This window comes from Monomorium pharaonis, chromosome 4 (genome assembly GCF_013373865.1).
Source record: "Monomorium pharaonis isolate MP-MQ-018 chromosome 4, ASM1337386v2, whole genome shotgun sequence".
NCBI classification, from domain to species: Eukaryota; Metazoa; Arthropoda; class Insecta; order Hymenoptera; family Formicidae; genus Monomorium; species Monomorium pharaonis.
Window position 1 is genome coordinate 1,143,001 of NC_050470.1, and position 23,800 is coordinate 1,166,800.

At 28.6% G+C, this 23,800-nt stretch overlaps 4 protein-coding genes across 15 annotated transcripts in view; 1 reads left to right on the top strand and 3 right to left on the bottom strand.

Annotated features, from left to right (window-relative positions):
• Positions 1 to 23,800, top strand: part of LOC105832154 (calcitonin gene-related peptide type 1 receptor) — a 101,981-nt gene that overhangs the window by 38,535 nt on the left and 39,646 nt on the right. The window lies entirely within an intron of this gene.
• On the bottom strand, positions 2,499 to 11,367 carry LOC105828436 (esterase E4). The gene is made up of 9 exons (XM_036285441.1): positions 11,125 to 11,367; positions 7,272 to 7,491; positions 5,876 to 6,164; positions 5,355 to 5,540; positions 4,777 to 4,979; positions 4,302 to 4,473; positions 3,557 to 3,877; positions 3,152 to 3,296; positions 2,499 to 3,048 (listed from the first exon to the last, which is right to left on the bottom strand). The coding sequence occupies exons 2-9, from the start codon at positions 7,410 to 7,412 to the stop codon at positions 2,871 to 2,873; spliced, it is 1,635 nt and encodes a 544-aa protein (XP_036141334.1). The 5' UTR covers positions 7,413 to 7,491; positions 11,125 to 11,367; the 3' UTR covers positions 2,499 to 2,870.
• LOC105835201 (esterase E4) lies at positions 12,274 to 16,707 on the bottom strand. Its single transcript, XM_036285442.1, has 8 exons — positions 16,567 to 16,707; positions 15,416 to 15,698; positions 14,895 to 15,080; positions 14,236 to 14,447; positions 13,956 to 14,127; positions 13,091 to 13,408; positions 12,631 to 12,775; positions 12,274 to 12,546 (listed from the first exon to the last, which is right to left on the bottom strand). The coding sequence occupies exons 1-8, from the start codon at positions 16,705 to 16,707 to the stop codon at positions 12,384 to 12,386; spliced, it is 1,620 nt and encodes a 539-aa protein (XP_036141335.1). The 3' UTR covers positions 12,274 to 12,383.
• On the bottom strand, positions 17,042 to 23,575 carry LOC105830411 (esterase E4). Its single transcript, XM_036285444.1, has 8 exons — positions 23,362 to 23,575; positions 22,043 to 22,325; positions 20,234 to 20,419; positions 19,579 to 19,790; positions 19,299 to 19,470; positions 18,429 to 18,743; positions 17,975 to 18,119; positions 17,042 to 17,890 (listed from the first exon to the last, which is right to left on the bottom strand). The coding sequence occupies exons 1-8, from the start codon at positions 23,500 to 23,502 to the stop codon at positions 17,734 to 17,736; spliced, it is 1,611 nt and encodes a 536-aa protein (XP_036141337.1). The 5' UTR covers positions 23,503 to 23,575; the 3' UTR covers positions 17,042 to 17,733.

Genomic DNA, 23,800 nt, shown 5'->3' on the forward strand with positions numbered 1-23,800 from the left:
CTGAGTTAACTTCTTTTTATTTAGAAATGACGTTATATTCTTTAGTGTTTTATTTGTTTCGTTTTTTTAAATATTATTTATCCAACATGCACATTAAAAAGTCATTAAAGAAATAAAATACATTGAGATAAATTTAACAAATTAAATTGCTATACATATTTTTCTCACGATGGAATTCTAGACTAGTTCTATTATATACATATATAACAAGTATAGAAAATATTAGGAATGGGCGAAAAATGAATACACGATATTTTTTATTATTATTTCTCAAGTTTTAATTTTTTACCATATTTGTAGGCAAGTTTTAAATTAAAATTTTATTAAAGTAAAGTTTACTTTGTGAAGTTAAATAACTAATAATCCCATAATTTGTTTATATCTCAACCATTATTCTAATTAATAACGTTTTTGCAACAAAAATAAATTTCAAATTTTATGTGGAAAAGAATATTAATATGGCTGTACATTATAAATTTTATAACAATATTGGTACAAACAATAGTAATAATAATTTTTATTATAACTTTTTCATAAACCCTCTTTTAACACAAATGTGATTTTATTTTTACAATATAATAAAATAACATTTACACAAACGTAAAAATTAAGTACATTATTTTAATGTAACTAATGTTTTACCACAGATAGAATTTCATAACCTATGTTTTATATTTTTCCAATCACACCGTTGTTCTTCTTTACGAATGATTCATCCGAGGTTTAATATCAATATTTAAATAATCGCATATATTTCCCTATTTCACTGGAGTCCATTTAACGGGAGCCAAATTCGTAATAGCAGGTGTTGGATCTCTATAAATTGAAATTTGAAATTAATTATTAATACGTAATTAAAATCTCCACAAGTTATTTGCAAAATTATTAAATGTATTGTACTTTATTTTAGCAAAATCTGTCCACATTTGCGTGAAACGATTTATCATTTTATAATCTTCCGAATTAAGTTCAGATGGTGGCATATCGAAATCATTGATTATGAGGATAAAATAAATAAAAAATATCTTCGCCATGAGTCACTCCTGGAAAATATTTTGTATAATATCATATAATAGATTAATCTTAAAAACATAGATAAAATTTTCTCTTCAAAGTAATATTTAATATTTGTCAATTCTGCAAAATAATATTTAATCTTTTCAAGTGAAATATTTCTGAATGTTTGGTACACATTCGATTTCACATAGAACTGTATATAAACACTCAGACTCATTATTTAACATTGTTTCAATGCGTGATATGAGTGTATTCATATTTCTTAGAAGATTAAAAGCTTTTGTGTGGTTTTGTGTTTTAAATAAAATAATGACGTTACCTGGAAACAGAATATTATTTTCTTTCCGATGTAAGTTTTACTTTCATAAGAAAATTTATACAAATATGTTGACGTGTGACGACCAGAATTCATTTGGATGTTGACTACTTCATTAGTGCCACGATAGAATATGAGATCGCCAAGAAAATCAGCGAAATTTATTAGAGTTTCTTCTGATATTGATTTGTTATCAAAACAAAAATCGTAATTCTTTGACTGTGATCGCTGTCTTTGGTAGTACAGCTAACATTTTTGACATTATAGTTTTTTTAAAATTGGAATCACCGTGTAAAAAATACAAATTCTAATGCTTAAAATAATTAGTAAATTTTTTTTTCTTTTTTAGTAAATAACGATTATTTTTAATAAAGAATATTTTCTTGATGATAGTCTTAAACGTAAACTGTCATAAATTTTAGAAGGAACTGTTCATGTGCTCGAAAAAGGAATTTATACTCTTTCAAAGAACATTAAAAAATTTTATCTATTAAAAATCAAAATAACGAAATAAAATTTTAGTTTTAACTTTATATTCTTAATTAAAAATTAAATAAGTAAGAAATTTATATTTTTTTAATAAAATTAATGCTTGCGATACACAATATACGGAGAAAACTTTATAGTAAAAATTACTATGGTAATAAATAGTAAGCGAACCAAGGAGGAATTATGGAAATTTTTTTTACAGTTCATGGTTACTATCATAAATAATATGATAGTAATCATGAAGACTAATACAGCAAATTTTAATAATTAATAACTATCGCAAAAATTGCAAAACGGTAAAGGACTTTTCTGTTCAGTTTAATGCGCTCTATCTGCTCACAAACGTTGTCGGAAGGTTTACACTACACCCTGTATACAGCAATGATTGGAAAGTAAAGTAATATTTTAGTCAATTTTAGAATTAATTTTTTAAATAGAAGTTATTAACTTTAAGAAATGCCAAGGAAAATTTTGACATGGAGTTGTTAGAATTTAATTCAACGAGGAAGACAATTCTGCAGTCAGTTGAAACTGTTTTTAAATTTAATACTTGTTCACATGCATATCTTATTGTTAGAAAATATCAAAAAAGCTGCAATCTGTGCGGGATAAGAAAATAAATGTAGGAGAGATTATATTGAAAGTGATTTGTTAATGACACGAGAAACTTACAAAATTTAATATAATAATAACAACGTTTTATTTTTCTTCTATCTTATTTGCATTATAAATTTATAATTAATTTTAGTGTAATAAATTCTTAGTTATAATGGTATTCAATTAATATTATTTGAAGAGTCTTACAAAACTATTTGTTAGTAACAAATAGTATTACATGATTATATATAGTTCCTCTTAAGTTTGATTCACAAATTTTTTGTTTCCAATAAATCATAGACGAAAACTATTAATTTTTATGTTTATATTAATTAAAACTAACTCGTAATTTAAAGAAAATAATGGTAGTGTTCATATCCCCTTTAAATATATTTTTGAAAAAGAAACAAGAGAGAATATTGTAATTGCAAAAAATATAGAGAAACCTAAACTACGCACGTAGTTTAAGTTTAGCGTCGTAATTTTTTTTTCTCTCCTCCCAATTCCATCTCTCTTGTCCTTTACGGAAAACTTTCATTTGTGACTTTATATCGATATTTAGATAATTGTATTTTTCCGGTGATGAACTAGTTACCGGTAACCATGCATTTGTATCGGGCGTTGGATTCCTAAATCACATTGATATAATTATTAATACATGCAATATAAAATTGAAACATTGTGATTAAAATGACATTTTTGAAGTTTAATAAAAAATTCAATTTCTCGTACCCTGTTTTGGCAAAATCTGTCCACATTTGAGTTAAGTAATTCATCATCTTACCATCTTTCGAATCAATGGCAGGTAAGGGCATACCTAAATCCTTCATTAAAGAAGGATAAAACAATAACCCCAGTTCCTCGGCATGTGCCACACCTATAAAATATTTTTATTCAAACCATTGATCATTAAACCATTGATGAAATTGGTATAAATTAATTTTCTAAATATTTTAGAGAACTATTTAGTTACATATTATGAAATAGAATTATTTTTGTTTTTTCTTTAATTAGAAATTTAGAAATATTATGAGTTATTTTATATTGTATTATGATATGAATAATTATTGATATTCTCTAAAATAAAAAATTTCTCTTGAGATTTTTAGTTTTAAATTATTTAATTAGTGATAATACCTGGACAGGTAATTTGATATATTTTTCTTATAGGAGAATTTTCACTCTTGTATGAAAATTGATACAGATAGGTCGCATTTTTATTATCTTTTAGCTTTGCCTGAATATCCACTACTTCCATTATACCACGATTCCAGTACTCGTCACTGAGAAAATCAGCATAATTTTCCATTGTTTCCTCTGACAAGATTTTATCACCGAAATATAGAGATCGTAAGTCCTCGGGTGTGACTGATATTTTTGGCAGTATAGATAAAATGTTGGGTGGTATAGCGCTCTTGAAATCAGAATTGATTTTTTTTATCTCCTCTTTAGTTGTCTCTAAAATAATTTTAAAAATATTCTAATTCTATTTGTTACACACACACACACACACACACACACACACACACACACACACACACACACACACACACACACAAAATATTAACTATTATAAGTAACGAATATTTCAACCCCTTCTTTCGAACTAAGAAATAATCGACGTAAATGCATTTCTGGTGTATAATTACAATTTTTATATACGCATGCGAAAATTCATGTATTAATAAAATTTATTACTTTGATGTAAAATATATACAATTTTATCAGTGAAAATTTTATATATTTAATTGTAAACAATTGTCCATTTGTGCTTGCTATGTTACTAAATCTCAATATTATGCCATTTTTAATTAAATACAGATTTTTATAAAAACTTAAAGCATTTAAAAATGTACTTAATTAAAATATAAACAAAACTCACGTCCGATGAAGTTACTGCTTACAATAAAAGATCCCTCGGAACTGTTAAAACCTATAAGTAACGGTACTTTAACCTCATGACACATAAACGTCTCTAGATCTTCTGGAAAAACTGGATTCGATGATTCGTGATCCAAACTGGGTGTAAATCTCACGCCATGGTGTTTACGCTCCTGCGAGGATGTTATTAAGATATCAAAAGAAGTATTTTATAATACAATCTGTAGCCTGCATATTGTAATTGATGTATTTGTTTTTTTATTACAATCAAATGTTTAACTCTAGGTAGATACGTATACTGGGTTTGGGGAACCCGAAAGATTTTTCAAAACTCTGTTATTTTTGTTATCAGATTTTTATTAAACAATGTTATTAAACATTGTTATTAAACAATGAAGTTTTTGAATCTCACAGACCCATAGGTATCTACGTAAGGTATGAAAAATATAGGTGTCTATCTAGGGTTAAATAATTACCTCTTCCGTTGAGAGAGAATTTTCTTGAGTCTCTATAAGTTTTTTTGCATCGATTGTTTTGAGAAACTCGTAAGTGATTTTCGGATCTTTGGTCGGTTTTCCAAGTTTTTCGGCAAGTCGAAAACCCACGTTCTGTAGATCTTTAGTATAGTAGCGAGGACACCTTATGACCCCGCTTTGTAATATCGCTTTATGAAATAAATCTGTGAAACACAGTCATAAAACAAATTAGTTTTCTTATCATCAATTTACTTCTTATGTTTTAAAACAAGAATTATTTTTATATCAACTTAAATTTTTGTTATCAACGACTTCTTAATAATTTTGCAATCGATTTTGTCTTACTGAAAATATTTATCATATTCTTTCTTTTCCCTTTCTTTTTGTCTCAGAAAGTTGTTTGATTGATCATTTATTTAATATTATTTACGAAACTTATTATTTTTTAATTAGTATTCGAATATTTTTGTTGATGAAAAATTGCAATTCTATTATGAATAAATCTGATTAATTAGGATAGGATTTGAGGATTTTAAATTGTGAATATTTCGATAGGTTTATATCGACAAGACATGTACCTTTGGCTAACGGAGTCAGAGTTAGACAATGTACAATGGCTGCACCAGCACTTTCGCCGAAGATAGTGACATTTTTGGGATCTCCACCGAACTGTGAAATATTTTTCTGTACCCATTTTAATGCCAAGATTATATCTTTTATACCTTGATTACCCGTTGCCACCTTATCGTTGAGATTTAGAAAACCTAAAATTATTAATATATCTTTTTTCCACAAAATTTATTCTTCTTAGTTGAAAGCAGATGATTACTTTATATCAAAATAAAATTGATGGTACTATAATTTATTTCTGATACGCTAATCGTGTGAGAGTAAAAACCGTAGATCATAAACACATATATAAATAGAGGAAGATTTAACTTTTTATATCAATTTTTTTTTTTGCGAAAATATTGAAATGTCATTGTATGATTTGTAAATATTTAAGAAAAATAATCGTTAAAACACAAATCTAAACGTTTACTACGTTAAATTGCGAGACGTAAATGATAAGTTACACAGGATATAACGAATAACGTACCTAGAGCACCTAATCTATAATTTAAAGTAACCAAAACTATGTCTTTCTGCACGATGTAATCAGGGCCATACATGGTTGCATCACCGGAACCCATAGAGAAACCACCGCCGTGTATCCACACCATCACTGGGCGCTTTTTAGCAAGCTCGATTTTTGTGGTGAACACGTTTAAATAGAGGCAGTCTTCATCGCCTTCAATTAGACGTGTGAGAAGGTTTAGTTGGACACCTTTGTTTCCGTACTTTGAGGCGTCTCTACCACCGGTCCATAGTTCTGCTGGTACCGGATCCTAAATGTGTAAAATATATTTATAGGATGTTTTAGAATTTGCGCTCATGGCGCAATTAATTCTCTGTGTTAGAAGTAGTAACTTTTTTCTTAGCCAAAATTACGTTTAGATAATTATTTTTAAATGAGAACAGTTTAAATCTAACAAACGAAAACGTTCTGAGTTTTGTATACACAAGAGATTAGATGACTGTGTTATTTTTAATGTTTCTCTTTTGTAATGAATAACTTTATACTGAATTATTAATTTATAAGCAAATATTATATTTAATTAATCAGAAAGTTAATTTATATTAAAAGTTAGTTATTAAAAATTATCCATTTTTTTAAATAGTTGTGTTTTAAAATTTTTTTTATCATAATTTTTTCTGGTGTTTTATTAATTAAAATATTTTCTTAAATAACTATATTTTATATTATTTTATTTTTTTATGTATAAGGAAAACAGATAACAAAACAAAAGATAACAGATAACATATAACAAGATTAATAATGACGGCAAACAAATTATGTAATAATTACGTAATATATTGATACCTAGATGCTGTCATATTCTTGTGAACTCATATGTGAACTACATCTTTTCTTGCGACTTACTGGTTACGTGAACTACATCTTTTTTTCCGTGTATATATGCTTTTATTATTATCATTTAATCATAATTTTTTCACAGAAGCGATTGTTTTTAAAAAAACTTTTTAAGCAATTTAATCGCGATAAAAAAAGCTTAGTTAATTAGTTAAACATGACCTTTAGTCATAATTAAAACTTAACGCTAATATTTTTTATATTTTGTATACATAAATGTTTATTGTATGCATTTATACTCACTTTTTGTATATTTTCAAGTTTATTAAATTGTGCGCGGAGTAAATTTTTGGTTTTGAAACAGTTTTAAATCGAATGAAAATAGTTACTACAATATAAAATTGATAATTTAATAATGATATTAATCTATTATACTTTTATCATGGTAATGACATCAATAAGACCTTCTTTCGATATACTGTAAAAATTTGTTGCAAAATATAATTTTTAGTTAAGTCAAAATTTAAATTAATTGCCAATCTCGAAATTTATTTATAATAATGGAATTTTATTTATTTACTTTAAATCTGAGTTCTCCAATTGGCGGTTTTGCATATGGTATTCCTCGGAAAGCAATATAGTAGTCGCCGTAGACACCTTTTTCTACAATACCAATTAACTTTCCTTCCTGCACGCATATTTCGATTCTGCTGTTGTCCATGATGAACACGTTGAAAGACTGGCGACAGAACAGGATCGGTCTGTAGCTTGTCGATTTGTATTGAATAGACGCATACCTTCTGAGAGAACAATTTCAAGACAAGTGAGATTAAATGATTCCATAAAACTTTATTTACTGCAATGATGTTATCTTATATGTTATATACAAGTCAAGTGCTAATAAATTATAATGCCTCTTGATAACACGTGTGAACAAAGTACTGCTTGACTTATTTTTCAACATATAAGGTCTTATTATGCATCTCGCTACGTCGCTATGCTAATGTGCAAGGAATATGAAGAAATATTCTCCGATAAATGTAAATCAAGTCAGGAGTTATATAACAGAAAAGCTTTTTTATTGAGCACGCATGGAATTTAAAATCCGCATAATAATTAATTGATTAAAAATTACTTTTAAGTTTAGACAAATTTTAAATAAGAAAAAATATTTGTATCGGAATTATAAAGTAAATATAAATTAATTGCGTGTCTTTTTTACTTGTTTAAAATTTTTAATTTTTAATATTTTCTTATCTTATATATAGCAGTTTTAAAAGGTACCACTTATATATCTATGATCTTCACATTTAAAAACCTAAAAAGTAGAGAGGCGTAAACTTGCTTTTACTTTCTGATTGGTCAATTAAGGCGTCATGTCATGCATACAACGTTCTATATAAGTTTGTTGTTTTTAATGTAACGTTACACGTAAGGCAGCAAGGTATATAATAAAGTTTGCGCGTCTCTGTTTTTAGGCTCTATTCCACGTGACGCATTTGTATATCGAACATAATTTTATATATGTATCACATATAAAACACATTCTTACTTTTAAAGAAATGTCAAAAAGAAAAAACGAGAGTCTCAAAATCTGACAAATGCTCTTTAAAGTACAAACTTCAAGCTTTAACATAAAAAAAATACTTTTTAATACGACAAATTTTCGCAAAATTACGATTATTTGAAGTTGAATAAAATTTTGATATAAAATTTTGATATAAAATTTTGCATATATTCTGTTGTATATATTTTTTTGTTGTGTGTGTGTGTGTATCGAACAACAAAATTAACGCAACAAAAGTCTATATCAAAATTTTACTCAACTTCAAATAATCGTAACTTCGCGAAAACTTGTCGTATTGGAAAGTATTTTTTTTTATTTTAAAGTTTGAAGTTTGTACTTTAAAGAGCATTTGTCAGATTTCGAGCCTCTCCTTTTTCCTTTTTAGCATTTCTTTAAAAGTAAGAATGTGTTTTGTGTTAAAAAATTTTTAATACTTTGACGCGCTCTACGTGGTGCAATGAATTTTTCTTGTTAACTTTATAAGAATTGTCGTAAAATATGAACTTTTCTTTATAAATTAAAAAAAAATTAAAGCTTGTATGATTTTTCGGGCGAACTTATGATATATCAAAGTTACGTATGCATTTTATGCCTGTTACTGCCAGCATTAGCATTACACGATGCGCACTATGAGAAGGTTGCTGATCAGATTTTGCATATTTTGTGTGTGTGTGTGTGACGGGGGGGGGAGTATTGGACGGAAGAAAATATTGCATGAAGATAGCAACTGGAGATGAAATTACAGCGCATATAGTACGAAATTTCTCAGGATGCAATTATGGCGAATTCGGTTGGGTGCACCAGTGCGCACTATGCGCTCTTGTTTAGTGTTTCGTATTCTGTTGGCTTGTATTTAGAATGGGAAAAACTAAACTGCACTAAATGAGGGCGCACTCAGTACGCACTAGTGCATCCAATTTTGAAGTGCACCGAAAGTGCACCGAATTCGCCATAGATTTTGCATTCTGCATTTTCGCAAAGTCATTCAGAGATGAAGAGGTAAAATACATGTATTTCTTTTGGGCAATATTTTCTCTCATTTCGTTCATCCAGCACGCCTTTCCTCCACACATATACATACATATACACATACAATGCGCAAAATCTGCAACCTCTTCATAGTGCGCCTCGAGAAATGCTAATGGTGACGATAGCCATAAACAGACTGAAATGCATAGATAACTTTAATATATTATAATTCCGCAAAAAAAATCGTACAAACTTCAATTTTTTTCAATTTATAGGTATAATTGTGTTTGTAAGAGTAATTGACACAGCTTGGGCATGTTTGTAATAAATGTACGTGTTTTGAGGAACAACGTGCTGTTTATTTCACTCGCGTTTCATGGGGATATACGCGTATCGTGCGAAAGCTCAGATAGAAGTGTGTGTGTATGTATCTTTTTTGCAGTGCCGTGTCGCTGCCGGTCGCGCGTAACAGCCACGTGGCTCAATGCGCAAGGCGAATTTTCACGAGTCACGGCTAATGCTAGCGCTACACTATGCGCGTATTCGCGATTCGTACGATTCGTAATTCGTAATTCGCGATTTATCTGACGTTCATAAATAGTATGGTGAGAAAATTCATTGATTCATCATGCGTGATTCGTCATTCGCACTGATTCGCTGGTCGAGTGGTCAGATAAATCGCGATAGTGTGGCGCTAGCATAAGATGCGGTATTGCGTTTAATATTTCGCTCTCATGCGCGCATAACCTAATGGTGATATAACAGTAGGAAAACGTTTATGCTTTACGATAATTCTTATAAAGTTTACGAGAAAATAATATTATTGCACCCCGTGGAGCACGTCAAAGTATGAAAATTTTTGAAGACAAAACACGTTCTTACTTTTAAAGAAATGCCAAAAAGGGAAAAAAAGAGAATCAAAATCTGATAAATGCTCTTTAAAATAGAGACTTCAAGCTTTAAAATGAAAAAAAAAACTTTTTAATGCGATAAGTTTTTGCGAAGTTACGATTAGGTATTTGAAGTTGAGTGAAATTTTGGTATAAATTTTTGTTGTGTTAACCCTCAATCCCTCCCGTGTTTTTCGACACCTTCTATCTCTCCCTATGGGTCGTTTTCGTCATCGCCCTTATAACTATATAAATAATGGTTTAAAAAATCTGAAAAAAATCATGTATACTCTCTAAACATTTCTCTTTAAGAAACCACTATATTATCCCCCTCTCCTAAATTTAATATGTATTTTTTAATAAACAATGACAAAAATCAATAAAAAAGTTAATTTTTAAAAAAATATATAGCAATGATAAAAATTTTGAAAAAAAATTTTTTTTAATCAGTTTCTGGAAGAAAAGAAGTTCCTTTTTACGAAAAAAAAATATCGTATCAACGTAGAATAAAAGCAGATATCGAATTTCAGCGTATAAAAATTGGTATTTTTTTAGGATGATGAATAGTGTTGTAAAATAGGGAAACTACTCAATAAATCTACAATTATTTTTTTTGCTTAAAGTTTTAACAAATTATTATTTAATACACAGTAAAAATACAAAATTTTGTTATAAAAATAGAAAAAGAACAGTTTAAAAACAGTCGCGACAGCAATTTAAACGATGATAATCGCAAACGGGTTTGTTGCATCGAGCACAACATTGATTGGTCTTTTATCATTTGTATAAACAATAAAAACATCTTTTTCTTTTTTTAAATTTATTAGTTAATGTCCAATCTTCCCAATATTTGCCGAAAACTGAATTTTATTGATCTGCTCAAAATATTCTGGATTTCTAATTTCCATTGTAGATGTTCAACTTAAAATATATACATAATTATGTTCTAAAATGCAAAATACTTAATTTACAAAAAAAATTTTTTTTTTTAAGTCATTTTTACTTACGTAATCCCTCCTTATGAGTCGAAAACGTCCTATTTGAATTTTATCTAGCTGGCGTTTGGAGTAGAACAAATGGACTGGGCTGGCCTTTTGCACTGAAGATCCTTCCCTTCCAAAGTTTTTTTAGTATAACTTTAATGGCGCTAGCATCGCGGTTGTACGAGAAATTAACAATAGTAGTTTTAAGCAGGACGAAAACGACCCATAGGGAGGGATTGAGGGTTAATTTTGTTGCTCAGTATATATATATATATATACTGAGCAACAAAATATATGCGCGCGCGCGCGTTTGTGTGTGTGTGTGTGTACTATTCTTTGATTAATCAATTCATAAAATTCTTTGTTTTGATTGGTTAATCAAATGCTTCAAAGCGATAGAATTCTAAAGTTGATTAAGAAGAAAATTAAAGTTATAAAAAAATATAGGTTATTTTGATTATTAAGTTCATATTATTTAATCTATAAATTTTGAATTTTGTAAAAAAGACCGAATCTGCACGTTCTGTTATATACTCTCTAAATTTCTTAGAGTGAAAATACTACCATTAGAATTTTTCGAGTGATTTTCCACTCTATAAGAGTTATTTTTCTAGTGATTTTTTACTCGAATAAAAGTTAAAAATTCTCTCTTTAGAGTGTATACTTGAGTATATATATTAGAGTGAATTTTAAATCTTATTGAGTGGAAAATTACTCAAAACATTGTAGTGGCAATATTTTTATTCTATGAAATTTAGAGAATAAATATACAGTTTTATAAGTATAGAGAATATTTAGAATGAACGAAAAATAAATATGACATTATTTTTTATGAAATTAAAATTAAATACTTTTTCAATGAAAAAGATTAAAATTTTTTATTATTATTTCTTAAGTTTTAATTTTTCACCATATTTGCAGGCAAGTCTGAAATTAAAATTTTATTCGAATAAAGTTTATTTTGTGAAGTTAAATAACTAATAATATCTCATAATTTGTTTATATCTTAACCATTATTCTACCATTAATAATGTTTTTGGCAACAAAAATAAATTTTAAATTTTATGTGAAAAAGAATATTAATATACATATAGCTGCACATTATTAATTTTATAACAATACTGGTACAAACTATAGTAATAATAATTTTTATTATAACTCTTATAAACAGCATTTTTTACATAAATGTGATTTTATTTTTACAGTATAATAAAATAGTATTTACATAAACATAAAAATTAAGTACATTTTAATGTAACTAATGTTTTACTACAGACAGTATCTCATAACCTATGTTTTATATTTTTCCAATCACACCGTTGTTCTCCTTTACGAATAATTTTCATCCGAGGTTTAATATCAATATTTAAGTAATCGTATATATTTCCATGCTTCACTGGAGTCCATTTAACGGGAGTCAAATCCGTAATAGCAGGCGTTGGATCTCTGGAAATTGAAATTTGAAATTAATTATTAATACGTAATTAAGATCTCCACAAGGTATTTGCAAAACTATTAAATATATTGTACCCTGTTTTAGCAAAATCTGTCCACATTTGCGTTAAACGATTTATCATTTTATAATCCTCTGAACTAGGTTCAGGTGGTGGAACACCAAAATCTTTCATCATATGAGGATAAAATAAATAAAATATATCTTCGCCATGAGTCACTCCTGGAAAATATTTTGCATAATATCATATAATAGGATAATTTCAAAAACAGATAAAATTTTCTTTTCAAATTAATATTTAATGTTTGTAAATTCTAATATTTAATGTTTGTAAATTCTAATAAAATAATATTTAATCTTTTCAAGTGAAATATTTCTGAATGTTTGATACACGTTCGATTTCACGTAGCGCTGTATATAAGCACTCAGACTCATTATTTAACATTGTTTCAACGTGATATGAGTGTGTATTCATATTTCTTAGAAGATTAAAGGCTTTTGTGTGGTTTTGTGTTTTAAATAAAATAATGACGTTACCAGGAAACGGAATATCTATTATTTTCTTTCCGATGTAAGTTTTACTTTCATAAGAAAATGTATACAAATATGTTGGCGTCTGACAACCAGAATTCATTTGGATGTTGACTACTTCCATAGTGCCACGATAGAACATGAGATCTCCAAGAAAATCAGCGTAATTTATTAGAGTTTCGTCTGATATTGATTTGTTACCAAAATATAAAAATCGTAATTCTTCGACTGTGATCGGTATTTTTGGTAGTATGGCTAAAATTTTTGGCATTATGGTCTTCTTAAAATCAGAATCGATTTTTTTAAGAGTATTTTTACTTATGTCTGAAACAATTTTAAAACTTTATTGCTACTAATGACTACACAAGGCGTTGTATATCAAGTAAATATAATTTTAATGACACATTTGTTAAAAAATAATTTAGTTAAAAAATGAGAAAGTAAGCATGAAAATATCGTAGTATATAATTTTTCTTATTGACTTGTTAGGAAATGTACGGTATGCGTGTAACATGCGATAGTATTGTACATCAAAATAAATATATTTGATTATCACAGATTTAATTAAACAAATACACAAAGCACACGGCAAAGATAACATTTTAAAACAATATGCTTGTTTTGTTGCACAATTTTTAATAATTAATAAAAAAGTCGTAACTTATTATATGATATTATAATTTATTATATGACACATAAAACACACACAATTAAATATTTATTTTAATATTAATAATGCACATATCTTATTAATGATATATTATTTTTAGTAAGTTACATGAAAATCGTTTATATAAAAATTTGTATAAAATTTTATATACTACGGTTAGTGAAGAATTGTGATACATTTAGTGAACAAAAATGCACTTACGTCCGAAAAATGTACTGGATATGAGAAAAGATCCTTCACAACTGGTATTTCCTAAAAGGAATGGTACTTTAACTCCGTGACGTGCTAACGTGGATGGATGTTCAGGAAAGAATGGATTCGGTGATTCATAATCTAAACTGGGTGTAAATAGTAATGTAAATTGCATACGATCCTGGAAAAAACATTACTAATAAAAATATTTTACATTACTGTTCACATAATTAAGCACACTTATATTAAAATATAATTTATAATAAAAAGTTAAGAGATAAATACTTACTGCTTCTGTAGTAAGAACTTTTTGTGCAGTTTCTACGAGTTTTTTCGCGTCGATTTTTTTAAGAACTTCATAAGCGACTTTTGGATCTGATGTCGCTTTTCCAAATTTTTTGGCAAGTTGAAAACCTTTATTCATCGTTTTGTCTGTCCATTCAGTCAAGGCCCAAGGATTCGTAACGACGCCGCTTTGCGATATCGCTTTATGAAATAATCCTGTAAAATGTAGTCAAGTTTAATATTATTAATTAATTTGTCATAAAATTTGTTTTGTTCTTTTTTTAGTTTAGGAACATTTAGATTCAGTCTAGTAATATACGGGCTATTTTAGGATTATCTTATTCTTTTATATTAATTCTTTTAATCATTATTTTTTCATTACTTTAAAATTTATTTTTAAAAATATTTTGACAGGAATTATTTCTTTTTCAACTTTTTTTAATTTTGACATTATGTACTCCAATATTTAATATTAAAATTAAAATTTAAGTTTTAAAATTTTAATTCTTTAAAATATGAACAAAAGAAAGCCTTTTGACAACAGCTTGCCTTAAAATATACTTGATATTTTTTTGTTGAAGCAAAATCGAGTTTATAATGAATATTTGAATATTAAATTAACAATTTTTATGGATTTTATATCAGTAAATTTTTAAATTGTACCTTTACTCAACGGAGACAGAGTTAGACAATGCACGATAACTCCACCAGCACTTTCGCCAAAGATAGTGACATTTTTTGAATCTCCACCGAATTGTGATATATTTTTCTGAACCCATTGTAGAGCCATCACCACATCCTTTAAACCTTGATTACCCGTTGCTACTTTATCATTGAGATTCAGGAAACCTGAAATTATTAATGAATTTTTTATTTCCAAATTGATCAAAGTAAGAAGCAGAAGTACAATACATATCTAATAGTAAAATTTATATTTTATGAAATTTTTTAAAGAAATATTTTTGTTTTAAATGACATAAAAGTATCAACAATACGAAAAGTATTACTGCACTTACGTACGTTATACAGTATTATATGTACGGAAAACACTAAGCTATCCTTAAAATACAGACAATTTTTAGATCAGCGCGCAAAATAACGTTTTAAAAGAGCGAAGTTAAAAGTATTTTGCTAAAATTGCGAGATGCAAGTATTATACAATGTTGAGCTAACATGCAACATACCAAGAACTCCTAGTCTATAATTCAGCGTTACTAGTACCACGTCCTTCTGAACAATAAAATCAGGACCGTACACGGAAGCATCACCGGAACCCAGTCTAAAAGCGCCACCATGTATCCACACCATAACTGGACGTTTTTTAACGATATCTGCAGTATATACGTTCAGATAAAGGCAATCTTCGTCACCCACCGTTTCTTGTTTCATTATATCAATTTGAATAGCAATGTTTCCATATTTTGAGGCATCTCTGCTGCCGGACCATGCTTCCGGTGGTTCCGGATCCTATATAGATAAATATTATCTTTATTTTAAATTACTTTGTTTGCATTTTTTTTGTAATAATATCTTACAGGCACATAGTTACAGCCCGTTCTGAATTTTGTAACTTATCCTGTTGATTGGAGCGCATAAATATAAAGAAAATTTACAATTTTTCAATATAAATAATGAATACGTATATCTATTCTGCAGGTCTCGATAAGATTTCTTATTCCTAATATTACTATTCATTTAAGAAACGTTCGCCGTGTATCTACGTCGCGTCATCAAGAAGCGGATTATTAATTATGAGGAGAGTGCAAAGTTTATAACTGCGCATAAACAAAGTTTTTGTATAATCGATTAAATTAATTTTTTATTTCGTTAACAACCAATAACAAATGATACGTAATAAAATTTTTCTGTGAAACATTCATTTAAATTATGAAAATTTCAAATAATGTTACGTATTTTTTTGTACACTGTGTACGTTCTTAAGACTTTAAAAATCCAAACAGTGGAATTTGTGTAGTAAATGAATCGACCAATCACAATCGAACATTCTGTGAAGTAGTAAATTAACCCGAAAGAGAACGCTCGACTATAATTCATTGATCCGTTTACTGCTTAAATTCTACTGTTTTTATTTTTGTATGTTTTAGTTGTACAAATCTTACGATAAAAAGGTTAATTTATACTAAAGGTAAATTGTTGTATATATTTGAACCTAAAAATTTATTGCTATAATTGAATGTTAATATGTAAAGAATTAATCCGTATCAATTATTATTTATCAAGATAATGTAAAAAGAACCGAACTATCAGTTGAATTATTCGAAAGATCAGAGTTAAACGCCGCTGAATGCCCTTATAGCGATGGAAAGTTATTCACCTTGAATCTGAGCTCGCCAACCGGCGGCTTCGCGTACGGTATTCCTCGGAAAGCAACGTAGTGACCGCCATAGACAGCTTCCTCAATAATGCCGATTAATCTTCCCTCACTCACATGTACGTCAACTTGGTTGTTGTCCATGATGGATACGGTGAAAGAATGATGTGAGGACAACGTTAACTAACCCACTGATCCACGTTACGCGACTACGTATGTCGAAACACGATTATGCAACCGTATATATACTCGTGCAACTGATTGTCGGGGTCTTGGGCAGTGGCCCGCGACTGGCTCTCGAGGAAAGAGTGGGGATTAAATGAAGAATTGCTGAATCGTTGTTTTCATCATGATAATAAGATTAAACTATAATATTTACGTAAATACACGTATATCTCATTTCTTATATTAATAAACAAAGTTGAACCTTATTTTTTATTTTTTGAAAAAATTAATTAATAATTATAAAATAACAAAGTTTTACATATATATTTTTTTATTGTCGAAAAACTGGAATGTATCAGTAAAAAGTAGGAAACTAGAATTATAAATTTATATATATCTAGAATCCAGAATTAAATTCTCGAATTTAATTTAGAAAATATTTTTTGATTTCAATAGATTTATAGTTCAAAAACTATTAACAATATTTTAATACTTTTGTTAATAAAAATGTATGGTAATTATTTAGTTTAGGGGACACTGCGCCGATGATCTTACCTTGACACATGTTGTCAAGGACATGATCCTGAGTAACTTTTCCTTATAACTTAATTGGCGGTTATTGTTTGTTAAAAAGTTATTAACAAAAAAAGTTATAATTACAATACATGATATCTCTGCTTTACTTCAAGTCGCAAACCCATGGTACAGTACAAGCGTTTATTAATATTACGGTAAAAGGGTTTACTATTTTTCACGCCAAACAAAATCCACGCTGTTCGTTTCCTGCAATGTTTCGCATTATCCAAATAGCGACATGTGTTGTTCTATTCTACATAAATATTTTTCCAACTTTTTTTGTTAATAACTTTTTAACGATGACCGCCGATTAAGTTATAAGGAAAAGTTACTCAGAGTCATATCTTTGATAACATATGTCAAGGTCATAAGCGTGGTGTTCCTTAAACTAAATAATTATCAAACTTTTCAATTTTATAAGGTAAATAATTAATGTTTAATATTTTTCCAATCACACCGTTGTTCTTCTTTACGAATGATTTCCATCCGAGGTTCAATATCAATATTTAAATAATTATATATATTTCTGTCCTTCACTGGAGTCCATTTGACGGGAGTCAAATTCGTAATAGCAGGCGTTGGATCTCTATAAATTGAAATTTGAAATTAATTATTAATACGTAATTGAGATCTTCACAACATATTCGCAAAACTATTAAATGTATCATACCCTGTTTTAGCAAAATCTGTCCACATTTGCGTGAAACGATTTATCATTTTATAATCCTCCGAATTAGGTTCAGGTGGTGGCATATCAAAATCTTTCATTATATGAGAATAAAATAAATAAAATATATCTTCGCCATGAGTCACTCCTGGAAAATATTTTGCATAATATAATATAATAAGTTAATTTTAAAAACGTAGACAAAATTTCTTCTTTAAAGTAGTATTCAGTGTTCGTAAATACTGCAAAATAATATTTAATCTTTTCAAATGAAATACTTCTCAATGTTTGATACACGTTTGATTTCACATAGAACTGTATATAAACACTCAGACTCATTATTTAACATTATTTCAAAACGTGATATGAGTGTACTCATATTTCTTAGACGATTAAAGGCTTTTGTGTAGTTGTGTTTTAAGTAAGAAATGTCTTTTAAATAAAATAATGACGTTACCTGGAAACGAAATATTCATTTTCTTGCTAACGTAAGTTTTACTATTATATGAAAATTTATACAAATATGTTGGCGTGTTAATATCAGAATTCATTTGGATGTCGACCGCTTCCATAGTGCCACGATAGAAATTGAGATCACCAAGAAAATCAGCGTAATTTATTAAAGTTTCTTCTGATATTGATTTGTTACCAAAATATAAAAATCGTAATTCTTCGACTGTGATCGGTATCTTTGGTAGTACAGCTAAAACTTTTGATATTATGGCCTTCTTAAAATCGGAATCTATTTTTTTAAGAGTGTTCTTGCTTATGCCTGAAACAATTTTAAAAACTTTATTGCTACTAATAACTACACAAAGCGTTATATATCAAGTGGATAGAATTTTAGTGACATTGGTTAAAAAATAATTTAATTAAAAAATGAGAAAATGTTACAAAATATAATTTTTTTCATTGACTCGTTAGGAAAAATAAGGAATGTATGTAACATTAGATGATACTGTATATTACAATATACATACATATATATATATATATATATATATATTATTTACTTATTATAGATTTAATTAAACAAATACACAAAGCATATGTTAAAGATAACATTTTAAAACAATATGCTTGTTTTGTTACACAATTTTTAATTATGATTAATAAAAAATCCTAACTTATTAATATGACATTACACACAAAACACACAATTAAACACTTTATTTAATATTAATAATGCATATATCTTATTAATAATATATTATTTTTAGTAAGTCATTGAAAATAATTAATATAAAAATTCGTATGAAAATTCGTATGCTACAGCGACTAGTGAAGAATTGTAATGCATTTAGTGCATTAATGTATTCGCACTTACGTCCGAAAAATGAACCGTGTATGAAGAAAGATCCTTCATAACTGGTATTTCCTAAAAGGAATGGTACTTTAACTCCGCGACGTGCTAACGTGGATGGATGTTCCGGAAAGAATGGATTCGGTGATTCATAATCTAAACTGGGTGTAAATAGTAATGTAAATTGCATACGATCCTGGAAAAAACATTACTAATAAAAATATTTTACATTGCTGTTCACATAATTAAACGCACTTATATTAAAATGTAATTTATAATAAAAAGTTAAGAGAGAGATATTTACTGCTTCTGTAGGAAGAACTTTTTGTGCAGTTTCTATGAGTTTTTTCGCGTCGATTTTTTTTAGAAACTCATAAGCGATTTTCGGATCTGATGTCGCTTTTCCAAGTTTCTCGGCAAGTAGGAAACTTTTATTCATCGTTTTGTCCGTCCATTCAGTTAAGGCCCAAGGATTTGTAGCAACGCCGCTTTGCGATATCGCTTTATGAAATAATCCTGTAAAATATAGTCAAGTTTAATATTATTAATTAATTTGTCATAAAATTGATATTATCTTTTTTTTAGTTCAGTAACATTTAGGTTTAGTCTAATGATATACGGACTATTTTAGGATTATTTAAATTTTTTTAATCATTAGTCTTTGATTACTTTAAAATTTATTTTTAAAAATAGTTTGACAACTATTTCGAGAGAAATTATTTCTATTGCAATTTTTTCAAATTTTGACATTATATACTCCAATATTTAATATTGAAATTAAAATTAAAATTAAAACATTTTAATTCTTTTAAAACATGAACAAAAGAAAGACTTTTGACAACAGCTTCCTATGAAGTATATTAGTACTTGATATTTTTTGTTAAAGAGTTTAAAATGAACCTTTGAATATTAAATTAACAAAATTAATTGATTTTATATCAGTAATTTCTAAGTTGTACCTTTGCTCAACGGAGACAGAGTTAGATAATGCGCGATAACTCCACCAGAACTTTCGCCAAAGATAGTGACATTTTTTGAATCCCCACCGAATTGTGATATATTTTTTTGGACCCATTGTAGAGCCATCACCACATCCTTTAGACCTTGATTGCCCGTTGCTACTTTATCATTGAGATTTAGGAAACCTGAAATTATTAATGAGTTTTTGATTTCGAAATTGACTAAAATCATTAAAATAAGAAGCAGAATCACAATATGTATCTAATAGTAAAATTTATCTTTTAAGAATTTCTTTTAAGAATTATTTTAGTTGTGTTTAAATGTCATAAAAGTATCAACAACATAATATAAATTTCAGTACTGTACTTATGTATACAGTATTATATGTACATCAAGCTATCCTTAATCTTCAGGATACGATGTGAGTTTGCGTAACTTGAGCAAATTTTGAAATGTGCGCCGTTTTTAAACGGCGAGTGGCGAGGAATTCTGACGGGAGGGGAGGGACTTGAGGTTTCCAACATTAGTCCATCGCTTGATAGAGCCCAGTAGGCCTATTCCGTAACTCTTAACGACATTGTCGATATCGTTCTATTGTTGTTGCATATTATGTATGACAAAAAAGCTGCGCAACGATAATATATGATACCGAACTGTCGTTATGAGTTACAGAATAAGCCTACAGTAGTGCAATTCTGTAACTCGTTAAGAGGTATCAATATCGTTATACCGTTTTTGCGCAGATATTTTATATGGTAAAAAAGCTGCGCAACGACAGTATAACGATACCGACACCTCTTAACGAGTTACAGAATCGCACTACTGGGCAAATGTCAAAATTCTTCGCTCGAGTGTTTTTCATCCAATTCGTACAGAATATCACGAAATTGCTGTATTATATAGGTAAAATCAAATTTGTATAAAAATGATTTTATCTATTTTTTCGTAAAGTTTAATGCAAAATATCATTTAGTACGAAATAAGTGAACATTAAAGTTATTTGTTACTTTAATAGTAGCATGGTGTCTTCGCGGTGCGAAGACATAGGCACACACAAAAGTGGTTGGTTCGGATAAAACTAATTAATCCTTATGTATTTTGACTCACTGAATTCAAATCTAAAGTCAGAATTGCTGAATTGGTTTATTTTTTCCTAATTTTTCAAAAAGAAATACCACTTTTTTGTGTACCTGTATAATCAATAACTCGTTAACTATTGCGAAAATGGAAAAACGGTAAAGAACTTTTAGAAAGCATATGTACATACGACATATGCACATACATATGTCGTACATGTGTGTATTAAAGTTACAGTCGGTAATCCATATATAAAATAATATAGTTTTAGAATAGAAAAAAAATCTGACCACAGATTCATAAAATTTACTTTTTCAGCTTTTGATCACCGATTTTATTTTATTATTTTTTTTTAATAAATACGACTGTTTGAAAAAAGGCAAATTTTTCGTTCCTTTCTCATTCTTTCCAAAAAACCTTTTTTTAATATCTTCGACTTTTTAACCAAGACCATTATAATTCTGAGTCTTTTTCCCTTTTGATTGAATAAAAACACATTGATTGAATTTATTCGCAGATATGAGCCGACAAAGTTTGTGGATTACGCTAACTCAAGTTCAAGTACAAATTGTAACTTTTTTATATTTTGTATCCTGAGGGTTAAAACATACCCTATTTTTAGACAAATATCAGCGTGCAAAAAGACGTTTTTGAAAAAGTAAATTTAAAAGTATTCTGCTAAAGTTATGAGATGCAAGAATTACACAATGTCGAATTAACATGCAACATACCAAGAGCTCCTAATCTGTAATTTAGCGTTACTAGTATTACGTCCTTCTGAACAATAAAATCAGGACCGTACACGGAAGCATCACCGGAACCCAGTCTAAAACCGCCACCATGAATCCACACCATAACTGGACGTTTTTTAACGATATCTGCAGTATATACGTTCAGATAAAGGCAATCTTCGTCACCCACCGTTTCTTGTTTCATTATATCAATTTGAATAGCAATGTTTCCATATTTTGAGGCATCTCTGCTGCCGGACCATGCTTCCGGTGGTTCCGGATCCTATATAGATAAATATTACCTTTACTTAAAATTACCTTATTTGCATATTTTTCCGTAATAATATCTTACAAGTATATAATTACAGCTTGTTTTAAATTTTTTAATTTATTCTGTTGATTCGAGCGTATAAATATAAAGGAAATTTACAATTTTTTAATATAAATAATTAATACGTATACCGATTTTACAGGTCTTAATAAGATTTCTTATTCCAAATATTACTATTCATTTAAAAAATATGTATTTACGTCGCGTCATTAAGAAGCGGACTATTAATAATGAATATAATATTTTATTAATATTATTAATATTTTATAGAATTTAACTTTATTGAAGGAACAGAGCAAAAACAGATATTTTTTATAAATTATTGGCAAAGTTCTGAGTAATAACTGAATCGATCAGTCATCAAGCATTCAATCAAGCATTCTGTAGAGTAATAAATTAGCCCGAAAAACAACGCTCGACTGTGATTGATTAATTCGTTTACTGTTTAAATTTTACTGTTTTTATTTTTGTATTTCAGTTGTATGAATCTTATGACAAAAAGATTAATTTATACTAAAAATAAATTGTTACATATTTGAATCTAAAAATTGATTACTATAATTGAATGTTAATATGTATAATCCGTATCGATTATTTTTTTATCAAGATAATGTAAAAAGAACCGAACTGTTAGTTGAATTATACGAAAGATCAGAATTAATCTTTGTGTGCAAACTTTTGTGTACGATACCCCAGCAAAAATCTGGGCTCAATAATAATTCCTTAATCAATATTTTCTAAATAATTTCTTTGACTATGTTAAAATTTTACTTTGAAAATCATAGGATTATCTTTGGAAAGATTCAAAAAATACTCAGAAAATTTTTTTACTTCTAATACGTCATAGTTTACGCGTCGCAACCGCAAAAAGTATACTGGGGTGTTCCACATCCCATAGTGCATCAACTTAATTTTCATGAAGTGTTGCACATTTAAATTGGGGGTTAAACGCCGCTGAACACGCTCATAGCAATGGAATGTTACTCACCTTGAATCTGAGTTCGCCAACCGGCGGCTTTGCGTACGGTATTCCTCGGAAAGCGACATAATGATCCCCATAGACAGTTTTTTCAATAATGCCGATTAATCTTCCCTCACTTATGTGCACGTCTACTCGGTTGTTGCTCATGATGGATACAGTGAAAGAATGATGAGAGAACAACGTTAACTTACCCGCTGATCCACGTTGTGCGACGACGGGTGCGTTCGAGAAGTTATTAGCGCTATCAGCATCAATCTATCCTTATTTTACTTTTAGTGAGAAATGAAGATAGACTGATGCTGGTAACGCTAATAGTGTCTCCTCGAACGCACCGTACGTATGTCGAAATACACTTATGCAACCGTATATATACTCGTGTAACTGATTGTTACATAAATGTTATAACCCTTTTACTGTGTATGAGCTAAACTCTGTAAAAAAAAGT

What these genes read in the sequence shown, in the direction of transcription:
- LOC105828436 (XM_036285441.1), bottom strand. Translation starts at nt 7,412, where the DNA reads ATGGACAACAGCAGAATCGAAATATGCGTGCAGGAAGGAAAGTTAATT. An exon ending in AAGCAGTAACTTCATCGGAC is followed by an intron (nt 3,878 to 4,301) that starts GTGAGTTTTGTT and finishes AAATTATTTTAG; the next exon opens with AGACAACTAAAGAGGAGATA. An exon ending in ATATCAAATTACCTGTCCAG is followed by an intron (nt 3,297 to 3,556) that starts GTATTATCACTA and finishes AATATTTTATAG; the next exon opens with GTGTGGCACATGCCGAGGAA.
- LOC105835201 (XM_036285442.1), bottom strand. Translation starts at nt 16,707, where the DNA reads ATGGACAACAACCAAGTTGACGTACATGTGAGTGAGGGAAGATTAATC. An exon ending in ATCCAGTACATTTTTCGGAC is followed by an intron (nt 13,409 to 13,955) that starts GTAAGTGCATTT and finishes AAATTGTTTCAG; the next exon opens with ACATAAGTAAAAATACTCTT. An exon ending in ACAGATTTTGCTAAAACAGG is followed by an intron (nt 12,547 to 12,630) that starts GTACAATATATT and finishes TTCAATTTCCAG; the next exon opens with AGATCCAACGCCTGCTATTA.
- LOC105830411 (XM_036285444.1), bottom strand. Translation starts at nt 23,502, where the DNA reads ATGAGCAACAACCGAGTAGACGTGCACATAAGTGAGGGAAGATTAATC. An exon ending in AATGAATATTTCGTTTCCAG is followed by an intron (nt 18,120 to 18,428) that starts GTAACGTCATTA and finishes AATATTTTCCAG; the next exon opens with GAGTGACTCATGGCGAAGAT. An exon ending in ACAGATTTTGCTAAAACAGG is followed by an intron (nt 17,891 to 17,974) that starts GTATGATACATT and finishes TTCAATTTATAG; the next exon opens with AGATCCAACGCCTGCTATTA.